This window comes from Schistocerca americana, chromosome 7 (assembly GCF_021461395.2).
Source record: "Schistocerca americana isolate TAMUIC-IGC-003095 chromosome 7, iqSchAmer2.1, whole genome shotgun sequence".
NCBI classification, from domain to species: domain Eukaryota; kingdom Metazoa; phylum Arthropoda; class Insecta; order Orthoptera; family Acrididae; genus Schistocerca; species Schistocerca americana.
The window spans coordinates 503,191,414-503,210,199 of NC_060125.1; the positions used below are offsets into that span (position 1 = coordinate 503,191,414).

Sequence of the window (18,786 nt, forward strand, 5' to 3'; positions counted from 1 at the left end):
AAGGGAGTAAGACAGGCTTGTAGCCTCTCCCCGATGTTATTAACTCTGTATATTGAGCAAGCAGTAAAGGAAACAAAAGAAAAATTTGGAGTAGGTATTAAAATCCAGGGAGAAGAAATAAAAACTTTAAGGTTCGCCGATGACATTGTAATTCTGTCAGAGACAGCAAAGGACTTGGAAGAGCAGTTGAATGGAATGGATAGCGTCTTGAAAGGAGGATATAAGATGAACATCAACAAAAGCAAAACGAGGATAATGGAATGTAGTTGAATTAAGTCGGGTGATGCTGAGGGAATTAGATTAGGAAATGAGGCACTTAAAGTAGTAAAGGAGTTTTGCTATTTGGGGAGCAAAATAATTGATGATGGTCGTAGTAGAGAGGATATAAAATGTAGACTGGCAATAGCAAGGAAAGCGTTTCTGAAGAAGAGAAATTTGTTAACATCGAGTATAGATTTAAGTGTCAGGAAGTCATTTCTGAAAGTATTTGTATGGAGTGTAGGCATGTATGGAAGTGAAACATGGACGATAAATAGTTTGGACAAGAAGAGAATAGAAGCTTTCGAAATGTGGTGCTACAGAAGAATGCTGAAGATTAGATGGGTAGATCACATAACTAATGAGGAAGTATTGAATAGGATTGGGGAGAAGAGAACTTTGTGGCACAGCTTGACCAGAAGAAGGGATCGGTTGGTAGGACATGTTCTGAGGCATCAAGGGATCACCAATTTAGTATTGGAGGGCAGCGTGGAGGGTAAAAATCATAGAGGGAGACCAAGAGATGAATACACTGAGCAGATTCAGAAGGATGTAGGTTGCAGTAGGTACTGGGAGATGAAGAAGCTTGTACAGGATAGAGTAGCATGGAGAGCTGCATCAAACCAGTCTCAGGACTGAAGACCACAACAACAACAACAACAACATCATACAGAGAAGGCATTGACTGTGTCTTGCTGCTAGCACATTTTACATACAACCAGAATCCGTTCAGATTTTCTGCCAGCTTTTGAGACAAAGTTTTGTTGTGGAAACTTATTATAAACATCTCACATTGATTTCCGCACTAAATTTCGAGCTTCTGCAAAAGATAGCAATCATAGAGATTTTTACTTCGTTTGAATTTGGCACGTGTGTTCTGTTGTTTCTGTAAAATTGTTCACACCCGTTTTGCGTATCAAGGGTGATCACCTCCGTCATTTGTTAATATATTTGGTATAAATCTCTCAATTGGTGTTGATACTATTTCTTTGAATTCAAGCCACATGTGGTCTACACTTACATTGTTAATTTGAAAGGAGTGGATATTGTCTCTCAGGAAGGCGTCAAGTGAATTTTTATCTGCTTTTTTGAACTGGTATATTTTTTGTTTATATTTGGAGATTACAGTATTCAATCTTGCTGTATTCACTAATCCCTGTATCTGTTTTGACACTCGTTATTAGCTCAGGATTATTTGTTGCTATGAGGTAAAGTGTATGTTCACACCCGTTTACTGTTCATGTGGGCTCATGAACTAACTGCTCTAAATAATTTTCAGATAATGCATTTAACCCATTTTCGGTTATTTTATGCATACCTCCAGATTGAAATTAAACATGTCTTTTTGCCAACATTTTGAGGGTAGATTAAAGTCACCATTGATTATAATTGTATGAGACCTGAGCCATGCAGACTGAAGCAACGAATGGAAGTTTGTACAAAACTTGGGTTCTTAGACAGGATCACCCATTTCTTATAATGCTGAAGTGCTGTTCCAATACAGTAGTAGATCCTCTGCAACGCTGTTCAAATTTAGGTGGAATACTGAGTTGGCTGAGGTGTGAATGGGAATTTGGATTGAGGAAGTAAGTGTGATAAGGTATGTGCAGTTGTGAAAAGCTGATGTACGAAGATGGTGTAGTGGTTAGCACACCTGCAGCAGGAGACCTGGCTTTTCATTGTGTTGCTTCAGTCTGCAGATACATAAAAAAAGTAATATTGTGTCAGGAACTATGTAAGGAAAAGTTGTATAATCCCACCTTACTTTGTTACACATAGTCCAAAAACCACTCCCAGATTAAATACCTCATTGGACCATTGGTGCTCTTCATTACTTACATCATTTGAAAAGAAGCATAGTGGATGACCTACACGACTTCAGTCAACTACCGTCCAGTTTCTGTGTCGTTTGGCTCACTGAAGACATGCAGCTTTACACGCTACTGTGAGCACATGTCTCCAGATGTCCATTACGAGTAGTTCCCTTTGCTTCACTGAGAGCGACAGTGCCTGTCATTGACAAGCTGTGACACTATTCCTTGTAGACATGTTGGAGAGTCTTGTTGATACACCAACAAATTGGAAATGTCATTCAGGATATGATCATATGAATGTCCAGACTGAGTAACTTCTTCCTGCCTTTCCGTCGTGTCTCTATGTCTAGCTGCCGTACTGTGCTGATTCTGTACAACCTACTGGCCAACACACACCACTTCTCTGCCATGTCTTATGTCAGTGGTGCAGTGTCATATAACTCCCTGATAGCAGTTCTGTATTATATACGATGTTATAAAATAAACATTGTACTCTTTTAAGGGAATGACAAATATTTTGTCTGGTGGTCGTACAAGGAGTAAGCACTTCCTGTGACATTTCAAATAGCAGTACCTCAATCTTTTGCACAACTCCCGTGAACAAGGAGATGCGGCAAGGTGTTAAATATGCCAAGTATATAGACTTTATTTTCATCTAAAAATCCACATATATTAAATGTACATGAGACCACGCATTGTCGCAGTGGAGTAAAAAAATGGTGTATTACCACCAGCATTAGGTGTATGTAATTTGTTTGTAACTGGATTTTAAAATGATATTGTAGGTGCATTAATCTACTACAGTAATTACTATGTGATCTGTTCTTGCGAAATAAGAACCAGAAAGTGGTTCATTGTATTTCTAGAAAATACGAAAGAGAGTTGGTTTTCAATGCCAGAAATTACAGAATATATTTGAATCGGACTTGGGTGCTGTAAAGTGAGAGGTGCCACGGGGATCTGTTTGTACCTGTTGCTTTTCTTGATTTTATCGATAATCGGTCAAAAACTGTTTGCAGTTTACACAAGGTCACAGTGAAAGATATAGTATGTTATGTAATTGATTCAGTAAAGATGGAAGTGAATAACATTAGATCATGGCTTACAGAAAATAGATAATCAAACACAGTGTATATAGTTATATATAAAAACAAAGATGAGGTGACTTACCGAACGAAAGCGCTGGCAGGTCGATAGACACACAAACAAACACAAACATACATGCAAAATTCAAGCTTTCGCAACAAACTGTTGCCTCATGAGGAAAGAGGGAAGGAGAGGGAAAGACGAAAGGAAGTGGGTTTTAAGGGAGAGGGTAAGGAGTCATTCCAATCCCGGGAGCGGAAAGACTTACCTTAGGGGGAAAAAAGGACAGGTATACACTCGCGCGCGCGCGCACACACACACACACACACACATATCCATCCGCACATACAGACACAAGCAGACATATTTAAAGACAAAGAGTTTGGGCAGAGATGTCAGTCGAGGCGGAAGTGTAGAGGCAAAGAAGTTGTTGAAAGACAGGTGAGGTATGAGTGGCGGCAACTTGAAATTAGCGGAGATTGAGGCCTGGCGGATAACGAGAAGAGAGGATATACTGAAGGGCAAGTTCCCATCTCCGGAGTTCGGATAGGTTGGTGTTGGTGGGAAGTATCCAGATGACCCGGACGGTGTAACACTGTGCCAAGATGTGCTGGCTGTGCACCAAGGCATGTTTAGCCACAGGGTGATCCTCATTACCAACAAACACTGTCTGCCTGTGTCCATTCATGCAAATGGACAGTTTGTTGCTGGTCATTCCCACATAGAATGCATCACAGTGTAGGCAGGTCAGTTGGTAAATCACGTGGGTGCTTTCACACGTGGCTCTGCCTTTGATCGTGTACACCTTCCGGGTTACAGGACTGGAGTAGATGGTGGTGGGAGGGTGCATGGGACAGGTTTTGCACCGGGGGCGGTTACAAGGATAGGAGCCAGAGGGTAGGGAAGGTGGTTTGGGGATTTCATAGGGATGAACTAACAGGTTACGAAGGTTAGGTGGACGGCGGAAAGACACTCTTGGCGGAGTGGGGAGGATATCATGAAGGATGGATCTCATTTCAGGGCAGGATTTGAGGAAGTTGTATCCCTGCTGGAGAGCCACATTCAGAGTCTGGTCCAGTCCCGGAAAGTATCCTGTCACAAGTGGGGCACTTTTGGGGTTCTTCTGTGGAGGATTCTGGGTTTGAGGGGATGAGGAAGTGGCTCTGGTTATTTGCTTCTGTACCAGGTCGGGAGGGTAGTTGCGGGATGCGAAAGCTGTTGTCAGGTTGTGTGAAAGCACCCACGTGATTTACCAACTGACCTGCCTACACTGTGATGCATTCTATGTGGGAATGAGCAGCAACAAACTGTCCATTCGCACGAATGGACACAGGCAGACAGTGTTTGTTGGTAATGAGGATCACCCTGTGGCTAAACATGCTTTGGTGCATAGCCAGCACATCTTGGCACAGTGTTACACCGTCCGGGTTATCTGGATACTTCCCACCAACACCAAGCTATCCGAACTCCGGAGATGGGAACTTGCCCTTCAGTATATCCTCTCTTCTCGTTATCCGCCTGGCCTCAATCTCCGCTAATTTCAAGTTGCCGCCACTCATACCTCACCTGTCTTTCAACAACTTCTTTGCCTCTACACTTCCGCCTCGACTGACATCTCTGCCCAAACTCTTTGTCTTTAAATATGTCTGCTTGTGTCTGTATGTGCGGATGGATATGTGTGTGTGTGTGTGTGTGTGTGTATGTGTGCGCGCGCGCGAGTGTATACCTGTCCTTTTTTTTCCCCCTAAGGTAAGTCTTTCCGCTCCCGGGATTGGAATGACTCCTTACCCTCTCCCTTAAAACCCACTTCCTTTCGTCTTTCCCTCTCCTTCCCTCTTTCCTGATGAGGCAACAGTTTGTTGCGAAAGCTTGAATTTTGTGTGTATGTTTGTGTTTGTTTGTGTGTCTATCGACCTGCCAGCGCTTTCGTTTGGTAAGTCACCTCATCTTTGTTTTTATATATAATTTTTCCCACGTGGAATGTTTCCCTCTATTATACAGTGTATATAGTTTCTGACTTGGAACTCTCGGACCTTGTTCAGACCCTAATTGCTGCTGTACTGTAAGAAAGTTCTCAAATGTCCCTGATTCCAAAGCTTGAAAGTTTGAGAGATTAAAGGTTCCTTTGAAAGGTCACAACAGATTTCCTTCCCCATCCTGGAAAAGTAGGACCTTGTGCTCTCTAATGACTTTGCTGTCGATAGGATGTTAAACCCTAATCTTCCTTCCTTTTGTTATGAAGTAGAGAGCCATAAGTGTATGTTTCCAGAATGAGATTTTCACTCTGCAGCAGAGTGTGCGCTGATATGGAACTTCCTGGCAGATTAAAACTGTGTGCTGGACTGAGACTCGAACTCGGGACCTTTGCCTTTCGCGGGCAAGTGCTCTACCAACTGAGCTACCAAAGCATGACTCTCACCCCGTCCTCACAGCTTTACTTCTGCCAGTACCTTGTCTCCTACCTTCCAAACTTTACAGAAGCTCTCCTGCGAACCTTGCAGAACTAGCACTCCTGAAAGAAAGGATATTGCGGAGACATGGCTTAGCCACAGCCTGGGGGATGTTTCCAGAATGCAAGGTTCGCGGGAGAGCTTCTGTAAAGTTTGGAAGGTATGACACGAGGTACTGGCAGGACTAAAGCTGTATGGATGGGGTGTGAGTTGTGCTTGGGTAGCTCTGGTAGTAGAGCACTTGCCCGCGAAAGGCAAAGGTCCCAAGTTCGAGTCTTGGTCCGGCACACAGTTTTAATCTGCCAGGAAGTTCCATAAGGGTATGTGCTTCTTTATTTAAGAAGCCTTGGTTCCTCTTATGCCGCATATTTCTACATAGACTTTTTTCCCCTCACAATTGCTGCAGCTGTCACCTTCTTGGTTTATTCTCAATAAAATTATTGAGTGTTTGCCTCAGTTGTACTGAGATTACACCAAGAAATTGGCAGTTGTGGGTGGTTATGAAGCCATTAAAAAAAAAGAAAGTTATGGAGCCATTAAAAAAAAGAAATCTAACAACTGTTAAAGCATGTTCATAAAAAATTAATAAAACAATTGTTACCCAGCTCTATTTGGAATATAATCATGAAATTTGATACAATATCAGTAACATGATTCATGCTTAAAATTTCTGGTGCAGCTTAATTATATATTGAAATAAGCATACTAGAAAATTTATAAACTACAGAGATTTCAGTTATAGAGGGCTACAGATTCAGTAATTGATTTATTAAGATTCTGTTGATCATCTCCTCCATAATAGCCAGAAAATGTCAAAGACAAGTGTATTTCATCTGATAATGACACTGGCACAGAGAAGAAGATAATGAGTATTGGTATTTAAGCCCTTCGAAATGGGAGCCCAACACCAACAATCCCTTTCAATGTGGCTGCAGTCAGTTCAACAAGCATACATAAGACCACTGTTCAAAGTACTTGAAGATGATTATTGGGTCAGATGGCAAAAACTTGTGAGTGGGATGAAACTGAAACTCAGCTAGAAGCAAGGAAACAAACCATTCAGTCATGCAGGAAAACATTGTGAATCAGGGTGCATCTTATTGGAAAATGACAAAACTTGAAAAACAAAATATTACACTTAAGATGAACCAGCACTCTTGTTTTGAATATGACAATGTCTCATTAATTTAAATGATATAATATAGCCTCTATATCCAACATGCTGCATTCTGTTATTGGCATGCACATAACAGACATGATTAATGGAGGACAAATCATAGGGTCAAGTGTTATATTTGAGAGGGAATGTGCTGTGGGTAATAGGTTAGTCAAATAAATGTAGTGAAAGTCAGGAAATGTGTGGATGCAAAACTTCTGAACTACCGCTGAAATTTCAGATTCAGTATATCCATTTTTCCCAGTTTCAATTCCTTCTCATTTGCTCTTTTCTTTCCTTTTCTCCCAATCTTCTTCCATACTTTCACCATAAGTATTCTTTCTTCAGACCACTTTACACATGTTCTCTTACTGTTTCTGACTTGAAACATCTCTAACTTCTTTTTTCTGAAAATACCTCTTTTGCTGCTTCTTGTGCTTGTATCCTACATATTTCTAAATCTTCTTTAACTTCTTGGCTATGTGTATTATAAACTTCTTTTCCCAGAATCACATAAAGATTTATTTTGTCAACCTATTGTCTTTCATCCTGTATAGATGTCCAGAAAGTATCATTCCCCTTTTCCGTATTGTTTCTGTTATGTTTTCTGTATTTTGGTATATTTCATTGTTGTACAATTTTCTCATGAGTTTATCTAATTTGTAATTCAGTCCTAGGCATTTGCTTGGGTAGAGGCATTCTTGTTTCACTACTTTGCTGTAATGTATTATTTTTTGGATTTCTTGATATCTACTTATAATTGTGAATGTTTCTTGTTATTATGTATGCTCTTTCCATTTTGTAAATTCTTTCATTATGGCAGATTTTTATAATCCATTTTATCTGTCCTACATACATGAACTTGTTGACTTTTCTATTTCACCAGTGTGAAAAAAGGCTATTTTTGTATGTTAATGATAAAGTTTATTTTCTAAAGAGAGATTTTTGAATATACTGTACTGGTGTCTGCCAAGAGATTAATTTGTATTTTTGCATCTGCTAGATTTTCAGATATTTGGCATACAGCAATTTTTAGTTTGCAACTGTCTGGCCTCAGTACACTGCTTCTTTCTTCCCAGTTGTGTTTATGATACTTGATTTTTTTAAATTGTTCATTCCAAATTCTTATTCACCTGTAGAGGATCAATGCACGGAGCACAGAAACACATGATAGAAAACAGCATTCATGCATTGTGTGCTTCAGTGCTCCATGCATCAGTCTACTTAGGTTAGCTGTTGCCTTTTCCTTATTTTACATATTGCTCTATCCAGAAATTTCCATTAATGTTATATAGTTGAAGAGTACTGTAGGTATGTCTTACGACTATCATATTTTAATTAAAGAGGTTAGAAATTTCATTCAGGAACTTTATTTGGAGTCTATTTATATTTGATTGTTTTTTTTTTTTTTTTATTTTTAAAAAATTTTCCATTGTAATGAATGATATTATTATTATTATTATTATTATTATTATTATTATTATTTCTCTTTCCTGTCTCAGACGTTATGTCTGGTTAAAAATGGAAAGTGACGCGGACCTTGATCAAGCGTGACTTCCTTTTAACTGTATGGTATATGTTACATTGCATTTAGGAACTTTCGGGTAATTGAACATGTATCAATAATTACAGATTTCTGTAGTTGTATATATATGTTTGGATGTAGCTGTATTGTGTTGATGTACTGGTGGATATTGTGTGGTATGACTCCTGTAGTTGATAGTATAATTGGTATGATGTCAACTTTATCCTGATGCCACATGTCTTTGACTTCCTCAGCCAGTTGGATGTATTTTTCAATTTTTTCTCCTGTTTTCTTCTGTATATTTGTTGTATTGGGTATGGACATTTCGATTAGTTGTGTTAATTTCTTCTTTTTATTGGTGCGTATGATGTCAGGTTTGTTATGTGGTGTTGTTTTATCTGTTATAATGGTTCTGTTCCAGTATAATTTGTATTCATCATTCTCCAGTACATTTTGTGGTGCATACTTGTATGTGGGAACGTGTTGTTTTATTAGTTTATGTTGTACGGCAAGTTGTTGATGTATTATTTTTGCTACATTGTCATGTCTTCTGGGGTATTCTGTTTATCTGTTGTGGTATTGGGATCTTTAATAGTATGCTTGCTGTAATATCTGGTGTTTATTGTTTGACCCTGTATTGCAATCATGAATCCTTCCGTCTTGCTGTATACATTGCCTTTTCTTAGCCATGTGTTGGATGCGTCTTGATCGATGTGTGGCTGTGTTAGATGATACAAGTGCTTGCCGTGTAGTGTTTACTTTTTCCAATTTACTTTCTTCGTATCTGTTGATGTTATGTGATCTAAAGGGTTGTAGAAGTGGTTATGAAATTGCAGTGGTGTAGCCGATGTATTTATATGAGTGATTGCTTTGTGTATTTTGCTAGCTTCTGCTTGTTCTATAAAGAATTTTCTTAAATTGTCTACCTGTCCATAATGTAGGTTTTTTATGTCGATAAAGCCCCTTCCTCCTTCCTTTCTGCTTAATGTGAATCTTTCTGTTGCTGAATGTATGTGATGTATTCTATATTTGTGGCATTGTGATCGTGTAAGTGTATTGAGTGCTTCTAGGTCTGTGTTACTCCATTTCACTACTCCAAATGAGTAGGCCAATATTGGTATAGCATAGGTATTTATATCTTTTGTCTTGTTTCTTGCTGTCAATTCTGTTTTCAGTATTTTTGTTAGTCTTTGTCTATATTTTTCTTTTAGTTCTTCTTTAATATTGGTATTATCTATTCCTATTTTTTGTCTGTATCCCAGATATTTATAGGCATCTGTTTTTTCCATCGCTTTTATGCAGTCGCTGTGGTTATCCAATATGTAATCTTCTTGTTTAGTGTGTTTTCCCTTGACTATGCTATTTTTCTTACATTTGTCTGTTCCAAAAGCCATATTTATATCATTACTGAATCCTTCTGTTATCTTTAGTAACTGGTTGACTTGTTGATTTGTTGCTGCCAGTAGTTTTAGATCATCCATGTATAGCAAATGTGTGATTTTGTGTTGGTATGTTCCAGTAATATTGTATCCATAATTTGTATTATTTGGCATGTTGGATAGTGGGTTCAGAGCAAGGCAGAACCAGAAAAGACATACTGAGTCTCCTTGGTATATTCCGCACTTAATCTGTATTGGCTGTGATGTGATATTATTTGAATTTGTTTGGATATTGAGTGTGGTTTTCCAGTTTTTCATTACTATGTTTAGGAACTGTATCAATTTAGGATCTGCTTTGTATATTTCCAATATTTGTAGTAACCATGAGTGGGGTACACTATCAAAAGCTTTTTGGTAATCAATGTATACGTAGTATAGTGACCTTTGTTTAATTTTAGCTTGATATGTCACCTCTGCATCTATTATCAGTTGCTCTTTACATCCTCGTGCTCCTTTGCAACAGCCTTTTTGTTCTTCATTTATAATTTTGTTCTTTGTCGTATGTGTCGTTAATTTCTGTTAATGACTGAAGTAAATATTTTGTATATTGTTGGTAGGCATGTTATGGGGTGATATTTGGCTGGGTTTGCTGTGTCTGCTTGGTCTTTAGGTTTCAGATAAGTTATTCCATGTGTAAGTGTATCAGGGAATGTGTATGGGTCTGCAATGTAACTGTTAAATAATTTATCTCGAAAAACAAAGATGATGTGACTTACCAAACGAAAGTGCTGGCAGGTCGATAGACACACAAACCAACACAAACATACACACAAAATTCAAGCTTTCGCGACAAACGGTTGGTTCATCAGGAAAGAGGGAAGGAGAGGGAAAGACGAAAGGATGTGGGTTTTAAGGGAGAGGGTAAGGAGTCATTCCAATCCCGGGAGCAGAAAGACTTACCTTAGGGGGGAAAAAGGACAGGTATACACTCGCACACACACCCATATTCGTCCGCACATACACAGACACAAGCAGACATTTGTAAAGGCAAAGAGTTTGGTCAGAGATGTCAGTCGAGGCGGAAGTACAGAGGCAAAGATATTGTTGAAAGACAGGTGAGGTATGAGTGGCGGCAACTTGAAATTAGCGGAGATTGAGGCCTGGCGGATAACGAGAAGAGAGGATATACTGAAGGGCAAGTTCCCATCTCCGGAGTTCGGATAGGTTGGTGTTGGTGGGAAGTATCCAGATAACCCGGACGGTGTAACACTGTGCCAAGATGTGCTGGCTGTGCACCAAGGCATGTTTAGCCACAGGGTGATCCTCATTACCAACAAACACTGTCTGCCTGTGTCCATTCATGCGAATGGACAGTTTGTTGCTGGTCATTCCCACCTAGAATGCATCACAGTGTAGGCAGGTCAGTTGGTAAATCACGTGGGTGCTTTCACACGTGGCTCTGCCTTTGATCGTGTACACCTTCCGGGTTACAGGACTGGAGTAGATGGTAGTGGGAGGGTGCATGGGACAGGTTTTGCACTGGGGGCGGTTACAAGGATAGGAGCCAGAGGGTAGGGAAGGTGGTTTGGGGATTTCATAGGGATGAACTAACAGGTTACGAAGGTTAGATGGACGGCGGAAAGACACTCTTGGCGGAGTGGGGAGGATATCATGAAGGATGGATCTCATTTCAGGGCAGGATTTGAGGAAGTTGTATCCCTGCTGGAGAGCCACATTCAGAGTCTGATCCAGTCCCGGAAAGTATCCTGTCACAAGTGGGGCACTTTTGGGGTTCTTCTGTGGGAGGTTCTGGGTTTGAGGAGATGAGGAAGTGGCTCTGGTTATTTGCTTCTGTACCAGGTCGGGAGGGAAGTTGCAGGATGCGAAAGCTGTTTTCATGTTGTTGGTGTAATGGTTCAGGGATTCCGGACTGGAGCAGATTTGTTTGCCACGAAGACCTAGGCTGTAGGGAAGGGACCGTTTGATGTGGAATGGGTGGCAGCTGTCATAATGGAGGTACTGTTGCTTGTTGGTGTGTTTGATGTGGACAGACGTGTGAAGCTGGCCATTGGACAGGTGGAGGTCAACGTCAAGGAAAGTGGCATGGGATTTGGAGTAGGACCAGGTGAATCTGATGGAACCAAAGGAGTTGAGGTTGGAGAGGAAATTGTGGAGTTCTTCTTCACTGTGAGTCCAGATCATGAAGATGTCATCAGTAAATCTGTACCAAACTTTGGGTTGGCAGGCCTGGGTAACCAAGAAGGCTTCCTCTAAGTGACCCATGAATAGGTTGGCGTACGAGGGGGCCTTCCTGGTACCCATGGCTGTTCCCTTTAATTGTTGGTATGTCTGGCCTTCGAAAGTGAAGAAGTTGTGGGTCAGGATGAAGCTGGCTAAGGTAATGAGGAAAGAGGTTTTTGGTAGGGTGGCTGGTGATCGGCGTGAAAGGAAGTGCTCCATCGCAGCGAGGCCCTGGACGTGCGGAATATTTGTGTATAAGGAAGTGGCATCAATGGTTACAAGGATGGTTTCCGGGGGTAACAGACTGTGTAAGGATTCCAAGGTTCGAGAAAGTGGTTGGTGTCTTTGATGAAGGATGGGAGACTGCATGTAATGGGTTGAAGGTGTTGATCTACGTAGGCAGAGATACGTTCTGTGGGGGCTTGGTAACCAGCTACAATGGGGCGGTCGGGATGATTGAGTTTGTGAATTTTAGGAAGAAGGTAGAAGGTAGGGGTGCGGGGTGTTGGTGGGGTCAGGAGGTTGATGGAGTGAGGTGAAAGGTTTTGTAGGGGGCCTAAGGTTCTGAGGATTCCTTGAAGCTCCGCCTGGACATCAGGAATGGGATTACCTTGGCAAACTTTGTATGTAGTGTTGTCTGAAAGCTGACGAAGTCCTTCAGCCACATACTCCCGACGATCAAGTACCACGGTCGTGGAACCCTTGTCCGCCAGAAGAATGACGATGGATCGGTCAGCCTTCAGATCACGGATAGCCTGGGCTTCAGCAGTGGTGGTGTTGGGAGTGGGATTAAGGTTTCTTAAGAAGGATTGAGAGGCAAGGCTGGAAGTCAGAAATTCCTGGAAGGTTTGGAGAGGGTGATTTTGAGGAACAGGAGGTGAGTCCCGCTGTGACAGAGGACGGAACTGTTCCAGGCAGGGTTCAATTTGGATAGTGTCTTGGGGAGTTGGATCATTAGGAGTAGGATTAGCATCATTTTTCTTCGTGGCAAAGTGATATTTCCAGCAGAGAGTACGGGTGTAGGACAGTAAATCTTTGACAAGGGCTGTTTGGTTGAATCTGGGAGTGGGGCTGAAGGTGAGGCCTTTGGATAGGACAGAGATTTCGGACTGGGAAAGAGGTTTGGAGGAAAGGTTAACTACTGAATTAGAGTGTTGTGGTTCCAGATTGTGTGGAATTTTGAGGTTTTGGGGGGAGTGGAGCTGGAAGTGGGAGATTGAGTAGATGGGAGAGACTGGGTCTGTGTGCAATGAGAGGAGGTTGAGGTTTGCTGGAAAGGTTGTGAAGGGTGAGTGAGTTGCCTTTCCGGAGGTGAGAAACCAGGAGATTGGATAGTTTTTTGAGGTGGAGGGTGGCATGCTGTTCTAATTTGCGGTTAGGCTGTAGTAGGATGCTCTGAACAGCTGGTGTGGATGTGGGAGAGGAAAGCTTGAGGACTTTTATTAAGGATGGGAGTTGACGGGTGTGTTCATTGGCTGAGTTGATGTGTAGGTGAAAGATGTAAGTGTGTGAGGGCAATGGATTGTTTTGTTTGGAACTGGTATAGGGACTGATGGAAAGATGGGTTACAGCCAGAGATGGGAACTATAAGTGTGAGGCCTTTGGGGGTAATGCCAAATGTCAGACAAGCCTGAGAAAATAAAATATGGGAGTGTAATCTGGCTAGGGCGAAGGCATGTTTGCGGAGGGAATGTAAATAAAACTTGGTTAGATGTGAATGTGTTGAGGTGAACTTCTTTAGCCAGAAATTTGCTATTTTATCTTTTCCAGGGGCTTTCCAATTGTGCGTAGAATTAATTGCTCGGGTGACCTCATGTTGCAAAATTATCACTTCGGGCATTTGTGGTATCATCTTGTATGTGTCTGTTTCTGCTTGTATCCACCATGCATGCCTGTTATGTTGTACCGGGTTTGACATTGTGTTGCTCCAGAAGTGTTCCATGTCTGTTATGTTTGGTGGATTGTCTATTTTAATGTGTGTGTTATCTATTGTCTGGTAAAATTTCTTTTGGTTTGTGTTGAATGTTTGGTTTTGTTTCCTTCTATATTCACTTTTTTTGTATCTTCTAAGTCGTTTGGCCAATGCTTGTAATTTCTGCTTCTTTTCATCTGATTGCTCTATCGCTTCTTGTTGTGAGATTTTACCTAACCTTTTTTGTTTTTTTTCTGATATTTCATTTCTTATAAATTGTGTTAGCTGTCCGATGTCTTTTCTCAGTTTTTCTATTCTGATCTGTAGCCTGTGTTGCCATGCTGGTTTTGTGGGTTTCTTCTGTGTGTTGGTTTGTTCTGATCTCTGCCTAGTGTGTATATTTAGTGTAGTGAGTGCTCCTATATAAACCAGTAGTAGTAACTCTTCCATAGTTGTATTTTCATTTATTTTGTTGTGTATGATTGTGTTGATAGTCGTTATTGTTGTTTCGACTTGTGAGTTATTTGGTGGTCTATGCAAGAATGGTCTAATGTCTGTATTTGTGTCTTTGTATTCTATATATGTTAGCTGAAATTTTCCTTCTATATCTAACATGTGTGTCACTTCATGTTCTATTTGTGCTTGTTCTGGTGGCCGTCTTAAGATGTCATTTTCCGCTGATTGTTTAATTGATGCGTGGTGTTCTTTGTTTGTTTGCTCTGGGATGTTTGATTCCATTACTGTATTTTCTTCTTCTTCTGATTGCACATTATTTTATTCTAGTATTTGTTGTACTTGTTGTTTGATGTTTTCTAATTATGACTGGGGTATCCTGTTATTTTTTATTATTACATGGATTTGATCAGCTAGTTGTTGTTCTGTTAAAAATTTTAATTCTGGGTATCTGATAATAAATGTTGTGTATACTTGTGATCTGTATCCAGTTGTGTTGGTTCCTAAGTTTGTTGCTTGGTAATAACAGAACATGAGGTGTCTGTTAACGTCATATGACCATCCTCTGTCTTTGTTTTCCTTCTAGAGTGGTTGCAGGAAACATATCCTGCAAAACACCTCTATTTGGATTTAAATCATTTTCCGCGTGGCTAGCAGTGTCGTTACCATTGTGGGCGGGCATAGGGTTCAAGTGTCGTCCCCGACCATGACAGCGCTTGTCCGAGGCTTCATTAGTTCTGTCCTGAACCAACTAATCACACTAAAAGGGGGGTTAGCCCTATTAGTGGTTTGTTCTTTTCATCGCCTTTTACGACTGGCAGAACATACCGGGGGCCTATTCTTTTCCCGGGCCTCCACAGGGTTTATTATTATTATTATTATTACTATTATTATTATTATTATTATTCTAACAGGGAAGTAGAAACAGGTGCTGGAGAGTGGACTTAGAAGTCAGTCAGATACACATTGAACACAGAGTTGAGGTGAAATATCCATCTCATCTGAGGAGTAATTTATTCCTATTTGTACACAAAGAGTTAGTTTCATTTCTCTCTCTCTCTCTCTCTCTCTCTCTCTCTCTCTCTCTCTCTCTCTCTCTCTCTCTCTCTCTCTCTCTTAAAGAAAAGTAAATTGGGCACTTAATGTGTAAGGTTTAAAAGGTTTGCTGTTGATCTATCTCTTGAAATACCTGTTACTGCAAATGGTTTCCATACACTTATTAGGGCTCATGAATATACATTGTTTTCTTATTTTCAGAGAAACTGATGAGCCAGCTGAAGATGATATTTTAGATTTGGGTGTAACTGATGGCCTTGATGACTTAGATTCAGAAATACAAGAAAGTGCTGATGTTAGCCAACAGAAACTTGTTGAAGAACAATCCACTTTTGGCACAGAAATAGAGAAAGTAACTGCAGAACCAGAAACCACAGGTATTGTTCATATTTATCCATTGCTTGTTTGTCAATACCTAAAATGTAGCTCTGAAGTATGTGAAGAGTAAGCTGAAGGACAGCTAGACCTCTCTTGCTCTCTTTTATCTTTATAATGTAAATGGATAGATTATATTTTTTATCTATCCATTTACATTATATTGTCAATAAGTGATTATTTTTGGTATTATATATCCTTCATTTTCATTTGTTATGATGACACTAGTAGTAAAGTGCACTAGAAATCTTTAGGTGACCCCCTACACTGAACTAGCTCGAATTCTTATTTTCCATATTAAATTGTTACTCATTTCTACTTTTTCTGTCCTCCATTTATCCAACTGTAAATACACCCAAAAAAAGCACCACAGAGGAATCACATGAATGGAATTGAAATCAGTAGATGTGATGTGCATATAGAGATAAACAAATGATTACTATTTCAGAAAAAATTTTTATGAGTTATTCAAGAGAAAGAGCCTCACAAATTGCGCAAGTCAGCAACATGTTGGTCCACCTCTGGGCCTTATGCAAGCAATTATTTCGCTTGACATGCATTGAAGAGTTGTTGGGTGTCCTCCTGAGGGACATTGTACCACATTCTGTGCAGTTGGCATGTTAGATTGTCAGTCACAAGCTGGCTGGAGGATCCTGCTATAATACTCCAAATGTTCTCTGTTGGGAGAGATCTAGCAACCTTTCTTGCCAAGATAGAGTTTGGTAGGCATGAAGATAAACCATAGAAGCTCTCGCCATTTGCAGCAGGCGTAATCTTGCTGAAATGTAAGCTCAGGGTGGCTTACCGTGGAGGGCATAGAATATTGTTGACACACCACTGTGCTGTAAAGTGCTGCAGATGACTACTAAAGGTGTTCTGTTTTGAAAAGGAATTTCATCCCAGACCATCACTCCTCGTTGTTGGGCCACATGGTGGGCAACATTCAGGTTGGTATCTGATCACTGTCTGGGGCATCTCCAAACATATCTTCAGGTTGGAATCGCTTGGTCTGGAGTATAATTGTCTTCAGTGATGAGTCCTGCTTCGAATTGAGTCCCCCAAAAAAGAAGCTGTCAGGAATGGCATACAAAGTGTAAGTCAATAACCTGAAGAAAGATAAATACAGAAATATGGAAAAAGAGTGGCTGGTTGTGTAAGGAAAAGCAAATATAAGGAGCAATCAAATGAAACCTGAACATCCTCTACAGCGGGACCATGGAATGGTTCCGTTCAAAAGTAATCGTCACATGCGTTGAGACATACATCCCACAGGGAGAAGAGACGGTCAATTCCTGTTTCATAGAATGCAGCAGCTACTGACGGATCCACAACTGCACCCACACTTACTCTTCTTCGTCCAACTGAAACCAACATCCACACACATCTTTCTTCGGGGCGCAAGAGATGTGGAAATCCTACATTAAAGTTTTGGGCTATACAGAGGATATTGCAGTGTTTCCCAACCAAGTTGCTGAAGTGTAGCCTTCGTCTGATTGGCAATGTGAGGGTGAACTTTATCATGCAACAGGATGATTCCATCTGACAACGTTGCTGGGCATTTTGACTTTATGGCACATCACAGTTTCTGCAAAGACTTCATAGTGCTGCGCATTGATTGTGGTTCCACACTCAAGGAACTTGGCCAACAGAGGGCTCCTGCAGTTGAAGGAGAAGGTCATCATGCCCTTACCAAAACTCATGTGTACAGTTTTGGATTTCTTTGGCGTGGGAGGTGTGGCATGTTCTCACTGTTGGCTTTGCCTTTTGCCCTCTGGCTGTCAGGCGGAATCATCCTTTAGCACGATAACACCCCGTACACTTTGCCATTCAGCCAAAGGCTGTGCTTCATTGTTGTGGTTGGGAAACAGTACGTCTACTGTACAGCCCAGATATTTCACCATGTGATTTTCACATCTTTGGCGACCTGAAGGAAGACGTGTGGATGTCGGTTTCAGTCGGACGAGGAATTGCAATAGTTGGTACGGTTGTGGAGCCATCAGCAGCCGGCCATGTTCTACGAAACAAGAATTGATCATCTTGTCTCCGAGTGGAATAAATTTCTTAATATAATTCTTGTGGTGATTACCATTCCATGGTCCCATTGTGACAGGTGTTCAGTTTGCATTTGACTGCCCGTCATAGATCAGCAAAAAAAAAAAAAAAAAAAATAAAGATATGTGGATTTAAAAAAAAAAAAAAAATCAGAAATTGCTTCGCTCCTTTAAATTATGTCACATTTAGTTATTTTACCTCAATTTCTTGCATATTACTTTTTGTCTCTGCATGCTGACAACAAATATTTTCGTAAACTTGATTCTGGCATTTATGGAATCAAACAGAGGTCGTAATTTTTTTTTTCTCCTCTCTTTCAATAATACTGACATTGTGGGGCAGCACCTTGGAGCACATATGTACCAGTCTTATTATCAACTAGCCTTTTCTCCTCAGCTTCACCTGTGTATGCATTTGACACATGTATTGAACACCTCCCCCTCTGTGTCCACCTCGTCCTCCCTCTGTCTGTCCACCTCGTCCTCCCTCTGTCTGTCCACCTTGTCCTCCCTCTGTCTGCTCACCTCATCCTCCCACTGTCTGTCCACCTCGTCCTCCCATTGCTATTTGTCTCCTCCTCTCCACTTTATGTTTCATTATCTCCTCCATCCCGTTTCGTATTACACTGTCTCCACCCTAGCTCTGACCATACCTTCATCTCCCTCCCTCCCTTTCCATCTTCACCTCGTCCTCTTCCTTTTCCACCTGCCCACCACCCATCTACACTTTCCACCTGCCTCAGGGACGTCCCCTCCTCCCCTCTCTGCCCATTTCCTCCTCCCTCTCCCTCTGTCCATTTCCTCCTCCCTTTCCATCACCTCCTCTGTCCATTCCAACCTGCCCCAGCTATGCTCACAATGTGTAGCCCTTGCAATAGCATTCGGTAAAGTAGGCTACAACACACTTATCATGCAGGGCAGGTATTGTAGCAAGAACAAACACGTTTGAAACGTAGTACATTATAAAGCAACATGTAAGATACAGGTTGTGCTTAGCACTGAACACATTGACTGGACAACAGTAATACAG

At 40.9% G+C, this 18,786-nt stretch overlaps 1 protein-coding gene across 3 annotated transcripts in view; it reads left to right on the top strand.

The window, feature by feature from the left end:
- Positions 1-18,786, top strand: part of LOC124622029 (RNA-binding protein 33-like) — a 246,829-nt gene that overhangs the window by 43,117 nt on the left and 184,926 nt on the right. For all 3 annotated transcript variants that reach the window (XM_047147585.1, XM_047147586.1, XM_047147587.1), the window contains exon 4: positions 15,532-15,707. In XM_047147585.1, coding sequence (XP_047003541.1) covers positions 15,532-15,707 — 176 coding nt within the window. The remainder of the gene's footprint in view (positions 1-15,531; positions 15,708-18,786) is intronic.